Here is a 15,703-nt window from a genome sequence, read left to right as displayed (position 1 = left end):
CTTTCTCTTATGGAAATAGCAAAAACAATGGAGCGTGCACAAAAACAAATTTCACACTGTTTTACACCTGTAAACCTGTGATGTGACAATCAAGTAGATTCTGATTCTGTCTCTGTGTTGTCCTTCACCACCAAAGCAAACACGTTTATATATGCTGTATGTGTTATGCACATATGACAGAGAATATGTACAGTACAAAGCGAGCGGGCAATCGGCACAAAGTCGCTCAAAGCCATGAGCGCATTAGCTGTCTGCACTCGTCTCCTTTTCCTGCTTCACCTTTCAAGTCTTTTCATCTCTGAAATCCCAGTCCATGGCAGAAGGCTTTATTGGCGTGCGTGTCAAGCAGGGGAAATCATTCTTTTTCCCAAAGCGCCTCACAATACATCACAACACACAATAACGCAGAGAAATGATGGGCCAATCATGTCACTTTAATAAAACAGCACTTGGGGAATTGATTGAGCAAATGATCGTATCCACACAATACAAAAGCCACACATTATAATAACTCTCCCTCTTTGTCTTCAACACTTTTCTTTAATTACCACACATACATGTACACATTTCCATCCCTCCTACTCCCCTTGATTTGTTCTCTCCTTCTCCCCTCCTCCTCTCTTCAGCAGTGTTGAGAGGATCTAATTCTGTGGGATATCTCAGCTCCTCTACACCTATCACTGCCTCTAATAAACACCTTCACTGAAGTCAGGTGGTAGTCAGCCTCTCTCTCTCTCTCTCTCTCTATCTCGCTCGCTTTCCCTCTCTGACTTGATCTTGTCTCTCTCTCTCTCTCTCTGTTTTGCTGACTTGAGCTTTGTCTCTCTGTCACTTTCTTTAATTGTCCCTTTCTCTGTTCTTTGTTGTTGCTTTTTCCCCCCATCTCTCTGATTTCTCACCTTTTCTTGTGTTTCTTGTTTGTCACTTTCTCTCTCTGGGACATATTTTGTAAGCCTATTGCGTCATGCTTCAGAATGTATTCTGTGCCTAGAATAAGAAGTTATTTATTAAACAGGCACACCTGCCTGGAAGTGCAGGTGGTATAATGTCATCTGAAGTGCACCTTGCACGTCATCACAAAGTGTACCTCTGTCCTTTATGCATATGCTTTTAACGGAGGATGATGAGATATAAGTGTGGTTGATCATGCAGGACGCTGGGTTTACTAGTTAATACAATTTTCGAGGGTCAGATTTGCGAGGACTTTTCTCTGCCACTAAAACGCAGCTACAAATGAGCACAGGCTTGTTAAATAAAGGTCACTGACTGCATCAGTAGACATGCATGGCTTAATCTTTGAGACAGGCATATGCTACTGGCAGGATCAAAAGTAGGCCTCCTGTTCAGGTGTGCAAGAAATGCCGAAAGTCAAACTATTTCAACTCCCTGAGCAGTAAATCGTCAGTAGGTATAATACAATAAACAGTCACGCAATAATTAGGAAAGAGAAAGTATGTGTATCGTGTATCGTCCCCGGGGGAGGGGAAATGACGTTTCTGCATTCAGCCTGCAGATGGCTTGCTCAGATGGCTTTTTGATGAGTGTTCAGTAGGGAGCTGTTGGGGGTTAAATGTCTTGCTCAGGGACACTTTGAGACCCAGAGTCAAAACGGTGACCTTCATTTTGCCAGATGGCCTCTCTACCCACTCAGCTGTGGCCGCTGAATTGCTAGGCTATATTGGAAGAAATGCAAGATGACCTTCAATACGTTCCATTCCATACAAGCAATAGTCAAGAAAAATAATATTTATCTCAGTTGGAGTTACATTGCATCCCTCCAAAATGTTTTGGTGTTTTAATTCATCAGTATTTCCATTTCAGCATCAGTCAATTTAGCTTTTCTTTTCATTCCTGAGCAGTTCGAGGGCTCCATGTTGCACAAATTCCAATATTCAATGGCACCTGTTATGCCCTGCTTCACATGCTAAAATGCAACTTGAAGGCGGTCCCATTAACTGATTCCGTAATTAGCTGCTGCCTAAGTATCAGATGTTAATTTTGTGCCTTTCACTCGTACTTAATGTGGCCTTGTGCCTGTCTCTGTTCTCTCTTTTTTGTTGCTTTCCTCTTTGAAATACCTTTCCTGCACACACACACACACACACACACACACACACACACACACACACACACACACACACACACACACACACACACACACACACACACACACACACACACACACACACACACACACACACACACACACACGACTGATGCTTCCAGTTTTTCTGATAAAAAAAAAAAGATTTCTCATATCTCGCCTAGTCTTTCTTCTTTATCTCCTTCATAAAACATACATTACACTCCCCCGCTGATTTCAATCTCTCTCAATTTCAGTGTGCTTTGTATAGCATTCAAAATGACATGAATAGGTGATGATAAAAACAGTGATCATTATGGTGATCTTAAAACAAGTATTGAAGTCAAAGCCTGCTGTATAGAGTACAGTTTATTAGCATACATACATGCACAGCAGACCGTGGATTTCATTAACGTAATAAGCTCGTTTTGCATAAATTGGAAGTCCATATGGCTGATAACACATGGAGTCCTTCTGGAAGTGTGTCGTTAGTTCGGCCTGCAGTACTTTGACATAACGCCTTGTGTCTAATGTTGGAAGCAGTGCTGCATAACAATCAGTACGTTATTACAGTACATCAGATCACCTCAACTACCTCCCCTCCAGGGAGATAGCATACATTATCGCTTAGGCCCCCTGTCCACCATTTTGTGTCTGTGTCCAGCAGTTGCTTTTGCTTCCCTACTGTGAGGCAAACTCATAAGGCTTTATCGCATATGGGGGGGCGTGGGCGAGTAAATGGCTTTTACCATGGCTGGTCTGTTGGAGGCAAGCTGTTGTAAAAGTCTGGCTGTCAAGACGGAGAACCAGAGTCCTAGAGAAAGTTCTAAAGCCTAATTTAAAGCCTCAGCTTTGGGCGAGCAAGACGATCATACGACCAAGGATAAATTAAGCTTAAGGAAGGATTCACATGGAGACAGAACACCATTAAACTCTTCGCTCTATCTACTTCAACCTGATTACTTGGAATCAGGAATTGTCTGTTCATAGATATCCGCTTTTAAAGGCCCTACATCTGAAGCTGTTTGATATTATTGTGAGCTATGTTACATTGTGCTGTGGAATGTCTTGCTCAAGGACACTTTGATAGCAGGTTGTGAGGTATTGAACCCGGGGTGTCCCTGTCTCTCTCTGTCTCTGTGTGTGTGTCTCTCTCTCTCTAACACCATGGTTCTCAAAGTGGGGTCCGGGGACCCCCAGGGGTCCTTGAGTGGGTTCCAGAGGGTACCCAGATAAATGTTGGATAGTTAGTAACCAAATGGACCCTTATGTTGCTGTACTCTGAGAGTGTACAAATGGAACCAAATGGTTCTTACGGGTCCATTTGGTTCCATTTGTACACTCTCAGAGTTATGGTGGTACGTGGTCTAATGCAGGGGTTCCCAAAGTGGGGTCCGGGGACCCCCAGCTAGGGCCCTACATACATCAGCTATTTCCCCAAAATCTCGATAGTCTTTGAAATATGTTTTACATTTTTAACACCACATCTGAAACTCTTTTCAGATGGGGGGGGGGGGGGGGGGGCGCGCCAAATCCGCATTCATTTAGGGGTACTTGACCTGAAAAAGTTTGAGAACCACTGCTCTAACACACACACACACACACACACACACACACACACACACACACACAGACACAGACACAGACACAGACACAGACACACACACACACACACACACACACACTCTGACATTATCCGTATTAAGGCTATTTTGGTTTATATTAATTCCACCTCTTTTGGGGAGAGATATTCTTACTGTCCCCTGGTGTTTCTAATCTTCCATCTTTCCCTACCCTTTTTTTCTCTTCGTCTCAGTTGTACTGAATTTGTAGATGAACTCTGTCTAAACTCAAAGTTTCTCATTTTGTCTCCTGTCTTGTGGTGTAGCGCTCAAACACAGTAATGTCATCTAAAATATCAACACTGATATGTCCCAAGAGAGCCCCAAATGACTAAATTAAGCATCCAAACAGTTCCAAAAAAAGAAACGTTGAAGAAAGTCTTTGAAGATGTGGGAGCAAGGAAAGCAGAGGTACTGTATAATACAGGGTTTCTCAAAGTGGGTGCCGTGGCACCTTGGGGTTGCCGTTACGCAAGTCCAGGGGTGCCGCAGAATACGTGGAATTTATCAATATCCCTTAAGCTTAAACGTCAAGTATGAAGTAATTTTTCGTCTGTCCTAATGGAAATGGAAGTTTTCCTTGTGACATACTGTATATTACTGCAATTCCTCATTGGAAATGTTAACAAACTCTTCCAATACAGTCGTGCTTAAATTTGACATTCAAAAGCTGCAGGAGCTTCAAGTGTACTACACACAGGTCTGAGATTATTTTTATGCTCTTAAAGGGACAGTGGCACAGGAAACAAGTTACGCTTAATAACATTCCGAGGCTGGTTAATTGATGCCTCCAAAACCATCCCTCGACATGATGTTTGAAGCCACAACAAAGGCATCCCAAGATTGTGTTCACCAACCATATATTTTTCATGGCAACATTCCTTTAGTTAACTTTCTCAACATACTTAGAAGCAGTGATAAAATAATAACAACACAGAACAATGAGGAAACGAATGACGAATGTAAATAATACATATCTCAGCTCCAAAGCAAACAAAAGAAGGAAACAAAACTCATGTATGGCATCGACTGTGATCGTGTTCCTTATTTTGCATTCCTGTCACACCTGTGTCTCAACTAGTGGGCCAGAAACCCAAAAGTGGGTCACATGATTTCAGCTTCAGCCAGAAGCCATTAAGTCAGCCATTCCAGCAGGTAATTTCACTAATTGGTCCCCCATCCCAACCTTCTAAGGAATGTTAATCAATGAAGTAATGCAATCAGCTGCTGTAGTGGCTTGTTGGAATGAAACCTGCATACACTCTTGCGTGATCACATGAACGGCTGCAGATCTCTCTTTTTTTTGTTTCTGAACCCCATCAAGCAACCGGCACTTGTTTTTGATGTTTTATTTCTTATCTTTATCAAACTCAAAACATCCCATACTGTCATACTTGTAGGTGCTGCCGTTTGGATGGTTGCCAGATTTTTGAGCGAGATAATGAAAGACTTAATTTGTGATTAGTGTGTGTGTGGGGGGGTCTGATGCTTTATACAGGCTGATTTGTTGCCATAAATAACTATGCTAATGTGTGTAAAGTGGATTATGAGAGCAGCGCTAATGCTACAGTACGTGAGGAACCATTTGATGTTGATGAAGGGGCATATACATGACAGGGGGCCGACTTCGACGTCAAGGGAAAGATTTTTTGGCAAGTCAGTGTTGAAATGTGCTTGTGCATGTATTTATAGGATGTTTACCCTTTATTGTTTCTGTATGTGTAGGTGGTCGTGTGTATGGGTGTGTGTGTGTGTGTGTGTGTTCTTTATAAGTCTTAGCTTTTTTACCCCTCTCTCTTCCTCTGTCCCTTTCTCTCTCTCTCTCTCTCTCTCTCTCTCTCTCTCCTCTCTTTTTCTCACGTGCACACAAACCACATCAACTTGCCAAAAATAAAAGATAAACGTCACATACAACTTGGTAGAAAGTTGGAGTTTCAGTGCTAGACTGTGTGTGTGTGTGTGTGTGCGCGTGTGTGCGTGTGTGTGTGTAAGAGAGAGAGAGACGCAGGCTGGAGAGGAGATGACAAGCCTTCTGTCCATTAGCTCATTCTGCCCCTATCTTGTCACCTGCTGCTGTCAATGTCTGGATTCCTGAGCTACACACACACACACACACACACACACACACACACACACACACACACACACACACAAGGACAGGCTGAGAAGGGAGTCATTGATGTTGGGTATACTACTCGTGTCCCTCACATGTCCAGCTAAATTCATGGCACGTTTAATTTTTTAGACCATTGTCTAATCTGTACAATATGTTTGGATGTTTTTTCTGATACGTGTGCAGGACCATTGTACAATAGAGCACCGAGGTCTGACGTCACTGCCACCAGAGGGCGCTGTTTCACGGGTTTGTGGCTTTATTTTTTGTGTTGAAATCCCCATTTGGGAATCTTAGATCACGTCATATAAGAACTGTGTTCCAAACATAAACACACCACCCTGGCGTTTTTTTTTTCTTTCTGGGGGGTAGCTCTGCATTGTTTATGATATTCATTCATATTTGATACAGCCTGTTTCTGGCGAAAATGGAATTAATTCTGCCTTAAAAGTCTTAAGAACTACTACTTCCGGGTCTGAAATCACTGTCCCTACAGCAGCCGCGTTCATGGGAAATGTAGTCTTTGGGTTGTTTGACTCATTTCTAGTGTTTATATTGTGTTACTCTTTGGGTAAATGTGTACATTTACACCTTCAGTCGATGCTTCGTATCCATATGAGTAAAATCGCCAGGGTGGTGTGTTTATTTTTGGAACACAGTTCTTATATGAAGCGATCTAAGATTCCCCAATGAGGATATCAACACAAAAAATAAAGCCACGAACCTGCGTAAAAGCGCCCTCTACTGGCAGTGACGTCAGGACTTCGGTGCTCTATACTTCTCTGCCACAGCAAAGTATACATTGTACAGTAGCATAGGATACGATGCGATGCTAGCCGTCTACTGTTGTAACCATGCCAACACCTAGTTGGTACAGTACATCAAATGCACTAATGTATAATGTAGGAGGACAGCATACCAGTGTGAGAGTACAGTTCAAGACCCAAATCACACAACTTTGGCTTTCATGTCTTCTCTTCTCTTCTCTTTTAGGTTTGTGTGATCTTTTGTTTGTTCTGTAGTGGGAAGAGGCAGGGTGATGTCATTGTTGTGTGGTTTAAATTACATTTTTGATATACCTGAACTGAAGCGCTGCCATTTATAGTCTAGTAAAGGACATTTAAAAATAATAAATGATCCAACATTTTTTCTTTATCTTCCTGCTCTCTCTTGTCAGAACACGTGCCCTCTTTTTGTGTCTTCTTTCTCAGCCTCTGTTTTGATAGTTCCCCATCTCCCATGATGATTATGACATTGGTGATGAAGATGTGTTCTACCTCTCCCCAGGTGTACATCCGTATCCTGGACAACGAGTGGAACGTGTACAGGCGCTACACAGAGTTCCGTGCGCTGCACAACCACCTGCGCTCGCAGTTCCCTCAAGTGGACATGTTCAACTTCCCACCCAAGAAGGCCATCGGGAACAAGGTGGGCTGTCTGGCTGTCTGTCTGTTTGTCTGCCGTTTTGTGTGTCTGCCCTCTGGTCTGTCTGTCTGTATGGCACCTAATTAAAGAGAGACACTGGGGACATGGTGGGGTTGCCTGCGTCTCTGGTAGTTTGAAGCTTAATTTATACTTGCTTGCCAAAAATAATTCCAACTAATACAGGTTTTTAGTTGCATATCACGTTGCATATCACTTTCAGCAAGCAACACTGCCGTACAATGAAGTATATATTGCGATTTAGTTGGCACACTATCTGGAAGTGTAGGCTTTTCTCTCTAGCCGTATTTCGATCTTTCTGTGGCTGATAACACACACACACACACACACACACACACACACACACACACACACACACACACACACACACTCTCTCTCTCTCACTCCGCCTCTCTGGTGCCCTGGCCTCCTTAACGAGGAAAGGATCTCTCTCCCTCTCTCCCTCTACCTGTCTCTCTCTCTGTGTGTCAAACTCTCTCCGCCTCCTCTTGTACTCAACCCCCTCGCCTCATCTCTCTCCGTTTCATCCTGCTCCCCTCTGCAAACCTCTTTTGGAGAGATAATTTGTAGCTGACCCCGATTCACCGGCTGGTGGGATGTGTGTGTGTGTGTGTGTGTGTGTGTGTGTGTGTGTGTGTGTGTGTGTGTGTGTGTGTGTGTGTGTGTGTGTGTGTGTGTGTGTGTGTGTGTGTGTGTGTGTGTGTGTGTGTGTGTGTGTGTGTGTGTGTGTGTGTGTGTGTGTGTGTGTGTGTGTGCATCTTTACATGCAGACCTGCAGGTACCTTGCCCATCCTTCAAAGACACCACACTGTCACGGCTGAAAGCAGGGACTGTGGGGTGGTTGTGAGGGAGGGTGCTGCACCACGTGTCCGTGGAGATTTTGTGTGCAGGTGTGTGCATGCTAGGTGCCAGCGTCCATCACCGCTCCCAGACACAAGGCGTCTTTGTGTCCTGGAAAGCCCTCTAAAAGCCCATTAGACACTTAGGTCTGTGTGAATCATCGGTTTGCGCAGTCTCCAGGAAGTCAGCCATCAGACCCGACACGGCCCTGGCTTTGTGGCGCTCTGGTTTTCCAGGTGAAACCTGTGGTTTTGAGGCTTAAAAGCCACTGCCATGGCTCTCACCTGAGAAGTCCACACTTTCATGTAACCACCTCATTCTTAGCCCATTAAGACCTGAGGCCGATTCTACAAATGCTTATATGATGTTTTGCATAGTATTGTATATTTGTTTCGATGATTGAGTTCAAAGGACCCCAATGGAAACAAGCCATAGGCTTTCTTGGCTTTAAAATCCTCTTAGCAGACCTAGTATTGAACTGTACTTTCCTGTGCTTTCTTTTGTGAACTGCTAATAAAGTATTCAATCAATCAATCAATCAGAAGCACTGACAGAATGTAACTTGTTAGCGTAACCATTTAAATGCTTTCAAATGCTTGAAGATAAACAGACTAAACTGTATGGCTGCATTTAGCTCCAAGATTCCGACACCGGGACGTGCAACGTTAATGAAGCATCCTGAAAAGCACGGATTACATTTGAAAAGCAGAGCAATGCATTATGCTCAATGTATACTGTGTCCCTCATCAAAAGTAGACAATCTACAAGCTCACAACGCATCACGATGTGACATAATCTCTTAAAGTATATTACAGAGCCACTATAATTGTTGGGAAGAATAGGCGTAGGAGCAAGAGAAATGTCAATGTTCCTTTCATTCCTGGACATTTAGAAACTACCCACTCACTCATTACAAATCACTTTGGCTAACTGACTGTGTGGCTACAGTAAGTGTGAATTTACAATTCATTGTTCTGCAGACAGAAGTTGTGAAGTGAGTGACGTGCCAACACAAAGGAGAGAACAGGAGCTCAATCCTGGCTTTAAATTGAAACTTTACACAAGGCAGAAATGTGTAGTGCCAGAAGGAATTGTGTGCGTGTGCACGTGCGTGTGCGTGTGTGAGAGAGAGATAGAGAGACAGTGTGTGTTGGTGGGTGGGTGGGTGGGTGAATGTTTTTGTTAGGGTTGTCCGATATTGGCTTTTTTACCGATAACCGATATACCGATATTGTCCAACTCTTAATTACCGATACCGATATCAACCGATACCGATATATGCGGGGATTATTGTGATTAGGGTAAGCTCAAATTTCATATCACACACACCATATACAGTAAGAACTCCTGTAACTTATTTATAAAGCAAAAAAAAAAAAAAAAAAAAAAAAAAAAATTTTTTTTTTCAAAAACCGATACCGATATTTTCCCGATATCAATTTTTATGCTAATATCGGCCGATAATATCGGGAGGCCGATAAAATCGGACATCCCTAGTTTTTGTGTGTAGGTTGATGGAAGTGTGTGGGTGCGGTCTTGTATAATAGTGAGGATCACATTTCCTGACAAAGCTAGGAAATTATGGATAGCAAGGACATTTTGCTCATCCCCACTTTTCAAGGAGCTTGGATGGCCATTTTGAAAATATTTGTTAACTGTTAACCGCAACTCGTTAAAGGTTAATTAACCATTAGGTGTTCAGGTGCTGTAATTCAGCTATTAAGTAAGTAAGTAGTTGGCGGTGCCCGGGATCGAACCCATGACCTTGTGGTCAAAAGGCGAGTGTATTAAAGCTAGTAAAAAATTATGGGGCCTTTAAAAAAGAAAGATCACTACCCCTGGTCAGGACCCCAGTTTGAATTTGTGTCCCAATTGTGTGTACATCTGCCTCTGACTGCCAGCAACTCCCCCTCCCCCCACACACACAATCCTGTGTGTGTGTGCGCGCGCCTGTAGTTGAAGATTGTATCGTTACCTTTGTCGTTCCCTCGCTTTATCTTTGTTCATAGACGTGTGTATAGCCGTCTGTCATGATCCCTCTATATACTGTATCTCCGCTTTACAGTTCTTCTTGTCAGTCCGTCTTGTCTTTCATCCGGTGCAAAGGGGTGTTTTATATGTAGAGCAATGCTTTCCTAAGCTGTCATAACACATGCACACTCATACAGTGTATAATGTACACGCATGCTCATGTACATAGACACACAGAGAGCTTTGCTCTGTGATGTGCTGCTAATGATGGAGAGTGTTAGAAAAATAAATGCTAATGTTAGGAATTACTTTCTTGGGAATGTTTGAGAGAGTGAGAGGAAGAGAGAGAGGAAGAGGGAAAGAGAAGAGTCTTCAAAAGGTTTTTAAGTATCTGTCACGGATGTCTGTTCTGCCCTGGCATGGATGAAATACCCGGTCTGTCACAGGAGATCAGGTAGAAGGAAAAATGTATGTGTACACAGACACACACACACACACACACACACACACACACACACACACACACACACACACACACACACACACACACACACACGCAAAACATATGCATAAGTAAACACACACACACACACGCAACAACCCTGACAGAGAGACATACCTCTACCTGTCATACGGTTCCTGCCTTTCTATGGATTTAACTCTAAACCCTCTGGAAAGCTTTACACACACACACACACACACACACACACACACACACACACACACACACACACACACACACACACACACACACACACACACACACACACACACACACACACACATACAGTACACATACACATACACAAACATACACAAACATACACCACCATCATCATCAACAATACATCTGTACATTTACACAAATACAGAAATGTTCACAGACACAGAATGTATATACGTACTGTATACCGGTATACTGTATATATCATTTATCGCCTTTTGTGATGTACATTCTGATTCTGACTCTACGGTAAGCTCAGGAAACAAGACAACACACACACCCCTACAATGTATGCAGAAATGTATAGAAACACATAAGATTAGTCAAGCTAGCACCAACTAACACTTGTGTCACACACCTGCAAACCTGTGATGTGACAATAAAACTGATTCTGATTCTTCTCAGGTAGCATGCTAGCTCCCTTTGATTATGACATAATCCCCGGCTTAACTCGAACACTAACGATGAAAATACTCACACCATCACTAACGTTGGATATATTTTCCTGATATAATAAATTCCATACATTTTTTTTTAGTACAACAATACATGGCAAAAAAAAACGTATCATGGGGGATATCAAAAAACTAAAAAACAGATATCATGGGGGGACCCTATAAAAAAAGCAGCAAAATCAGTGAAAAATGTGGATATTGTTAAAAGAATATATTCCTAAAAATAGATAATGGAGCTGGGAAATTTTTCTTTTGGTCCACCCATTCCTGGGACATGTGAGCTGTGTCCAGAGAAGGCACATTGCATCAGCTGACCATTGTGGGAGTATGGGATTTTTTTTACCCTTCCTGTAGGAAAAAATCAGGGATGGGGACTGGGAAACAAACCTACCGTCAGTGAGCATCCTGAAGGTACCCAAGGATCCGCCCATCTCAGACATCAGCAACATTATGAAAATCACACGTAATTACAATTGTTCGGGTGAAATTCACCCATGGTTAGTGTTCTAGGGTTAAATGCACAGTGTGAGGATTCACACATGCACAAACACACGCGTGCGCACACACACACACACACACATTTATTTGAACAAGGAGGCAGCATTCGTGTGGTTATCAACAGCAGTCATGGGACCAAGACTATAATGCTAGCTGTCTAATGTACAAGGTAATTGATTGCATTAATTGGGTCTCCAAGGTTGACCTCAGTCCCTGATTAGATGGCTAGAATGAAAAGCAGACAGTACGCCAGGTCCCCAAGACCCAAGTTGAGAAACATTGTTCTAATAATTAGAGCATTAGATCTAATGCGAGCATTGAGGAGATGAAAATTGTGGCTCAAAACAATCATAGAACAATAATTGTGAGATAGAACAGTGCTTCCACAAGGGCACACTGGACAACATTGATGTAAAACAAATATGCCATCATTATTACATCATTCTGTAAATAAGTGGCGAAGGCATGTGTTTGGCTCCTTCAAATAGGAGCAAGGCAGTGGAAACTCAACTGTTTGTAGCTTTAGATGTAGTTTACAATATATTATTATTTTTGTTATTATTTTAATGAAAATGTACTGTATGGTTACAGATCATTTGTTTGATCAGGCAACATTACCTGCCCTAAAACAAAAAAGTGCTCTTCAAAATCCCATTCAGCTGGTAAATTTGAGTAAAGGATTCATTAATGTGCTACACCCCTGTGGCTGTAAATGAGTGTGTTGGCTACCATAACGATCTTTAAATGACTGTTCTAGATTACATGAAATTGTGGTCTATCATAAGAGTCATCATCAATCATAAATGCAAATGCCTCAACTTCCAGTGGGGGTTGCATCCCCTCCAGAGCTCAAACCTACGCCCTTGCCGATGATGCAATGATGAACTATGTACCATGGCCTCTTTTTCATAGTATTAGGCTGATAACTCGGTGCCACTGCTTGAGTATTAGAGCCACCACAGGCAGGGTAGGGTTTGCATTCAACTTAAATCATTAAGCATGGCTGTGCTTAATAAATTGACCATCCTTTTGCTGGCACGTCACTTCCGTAAAGAAATCGCTGAGTCTGTGTTGGCATTGCAATTAAGACACTCATCTCCAGAACCACACATAACCCTACATAGTAAGATGGAGCCAAATCCCTTTGGGCGCATTTAGGTCTATTTTTAGCGGCGCTAGCTACCTTTAGGTATAGAGCGGATCCTGCTCTATACCTGACTTTGTCCGTGTTCACCGTCAACGTTCTGATTGGTCAGACCCGTCAACGTTCTGAGTGGTCAGACCCGTCAACGTTCTGAGTGGTCAGACCCGTCAACGTTCTGATTGGTCAGACCCGTCAACGTTCTGATTGGTCAGACCCGTCAACGTTCTGATTGGTCACACCCGTCAACAAAGTGATTGGTCAAGCTTCACGTGACACATGGCTATAAACACATTATAAACACATATCGATGACAAAATGTATCAAAGGCGCCGCTACCTTCACACAGGGTGTGATTTTTATAGTTACATTAACACTGAAGATGTTATTGTGTACCGCTAGTGTCACAGCTGGCCCTACCTGCTCGAAATCCCAACCAGAGCCATTTCCTACCCTGGTGTTCACTCTCATCTTCCCCATTGTGTATCAAAGTATACAGTATAGCATGAAAAGGCAATCCAAAGGGGAGTGGGCTGCCCAAAAAGAAATCATGCAGGGAAAAACCATGCTTTGTCATGAGAAAAGGCTCCAATTTCACTTGGAAGCGGTCGAGTTAATTAATTTGAGAGTGAGTTGACCCCAGCTGTGTCGACACAGCCACGGGGAGTCTTTGTCTTCAATCAAGACTTTGTCTGTGAGCCTCATTCATCCATCTGTCTCTCTCTAGTATTGCTAATGAGCTGACAAGACTGTCTCGCTCTCTCCTTGCGTGTCTCTCTCTCCAGTCTTCTGGGCCACAGTGTCCAGCTGGGTAGCCTAGCAACGCAAATGATAACGATGCGACAACCGGACATTCCCACTAACACAGAGCAGAGATGCACGCAGAAAGGCAGAGATGCGTGCACAAACGCATGTGCATAATCACAGACACAGGTGCACACACGCACGCACACACGACTATACCTTCGACTATCAGTAACCACTTCATGCACACTCAAGCACACACGCACACAGAGATGCATGCTGCTGCGACACACACAATGCAAGCACACTTTAAGGACCACTTCACCCATTTTCAACCGTATCTTCATATAATTGGTCCTTACTAATGCTCATTATAAGATGGCACAATTTCCGACTACTCACTCGTGGATTTCTCTTCCTGGAAAGCAAGCATGCTATAATAGAAGCTGTTGTTCTTGTATAAACAAAAAAGAAAAAGAAAAAAAAAAGCTTGTTTAAAATGATCAAAACTACCACTGATCTCATTGGTAGGCAGGTTTCTGAACTGGCCACAGCCCTCGTCTGAGACACAGACTGTAGACAAAAATGGTACCTTATCATAATGAGCATTAGTGAGGAGTGAGGACCAGTCATAAAACTTAGAAGTGGTCTGACAAACCTTTACCTTTGTCCATCATCACTGCTACTGTACCCCACACACGCACACACACTTCTCACATCGCACCAACGTCTCTCTCTCATGACTGCTCCTAAGCAGCCAATTTGTCAGTGAGTGGAAAGGGGGTGGTTTGTGCGCCTGTCAAATCCTTCCTGACGGCAACTCCAGAAACTCCCAGTAGGGGAGGGAGGAGGGGGTGGAAGGGTCTGGAGTGATGATGTATTAAAGACACAGTATCAGCAGGACATCGGGTCCAGCTGTCAGGCTTCAGCCGCTGTCCGCAGCCTCATCCAAATTTTATGGCTTTTGTCTGTAGGCGTCAACCCTACAGACGTGTGTGTGTGTGTGTGTGTGTGTGTGTGTGTGTGTGTGTGTGTGTGTGTGTGTGTCTGTGTCATTATCACCTTTACAGTAAAAGCCAGGTTACAGATCCTTCCCACCAGACTCAACCTTTCCCATCTGGTTTCCCTCCACCCATGTACCTCATTGTTTGCATCACACCACAGGGCTTCACATATTCTGAATGGCTGCTATGCCTATAAAGGGCTTTACATAGCACGCCACGACAGAATAGCTGATCTCATAACTAAGGACATATCTAAACATTTTACACCATCAGTGAGAATGTACAAACATTCCTGTGTCAAACCTTCCATGTTTCAACTCTGTACTGAAAATCCTGATATCTTTGCACATCTCTCTGCTAATACACCAGATGTTGTTGTTGTTAATAAAGGCTCCAGATCAGTTTCCATTCTTGAAGTGGCCTGCACCTTTGACTCTAGCGAGGAAGCTTTTATGACCAAAGTCATTAAATACCAGCCGCTCCTCCATACCATCACAGAGCTCGGCTGTAGGTGCAATCTACTTGTGTTTATCTTTGGCAGCCTTGGACATGTACATAGGTTGATTGTAAGAGGCTTCCAACAACTTGGGATGCCAAAAAAAGCAGCTAAACGGCTTGCAAAATTTTGTGGAATCTCTTCTACTATCGGTAGCCGCCAAATATGGCGAAGACGCTGTTATTTGTACCCCTGAAGGGTGTGGGGGTATTTGTCCATGATTTGCTGACTGTTTTTACAGCACCTTGTAATATTTGTGTCCTTTTATTGCATCTATTATGTGGACATAAATAAATGATTAAGTGTGTGAGAGTGTGTAACTGTACTTCACTGTCTTAACTTGTACATAGGCAATAGGCCTACATGTGCATTAGGGCTGCATGATACTGATGAAATCAGTTTTATAATTGATTAAGTAATATAATTTACCAACATAATATTGATAATGGTATTACAAAATTTCAATTACTCATAAAAAGTTGATTTATTGTTGAATAACTTAGGCTAGTGGGAAATTACGCAGAAACGCTGTGCGCAAAAGCGTGCAAGTGTGGTACTCAAAATACGTC

At 42.9% G+C, this 15,703-nt stretch overlaps 1 protein-coding gene across 1 annotated transcript in view; it reads left to right on the top strand.

Moving 5' to 3' along the window:
- snx29 (sorting nexin 29) overlaps positions 1 to 15,703 on the top strand; it is a 152,808-nt gene that overhangs the window by 110,180 nt on the left and 26,925 nt on the right. Inside the window, exon 19 of the mRNA XM_084077833.1 lies at positions 7,106 to 7,246. Coding sequence (XP_083933959.1) covers positions 7,106 to 7,246 — 141 coding nt within the window. The remainder of the gene's footprint in view (positions 1 to 7,105; positions 7,247 to 15,703) is intronic.

This window comes from Gymnoscopelus microlampas (assembly GCF_963454915.1).
Source record: "Gymnoscopelus microlampas genome assembly, chromosome: 14".
Lineage (NCBI taxonomy): Eukaryota > Metazoa > Chordata > Actinopteri > Myctophiformes > Myctophidae > Gymnoscopelus > Gymnoscopelus microlampas.
Note: the sequence above shows the minus strand (reverse complement) of the source record. Positions and strands in the feature narration are given on the sequence as shown.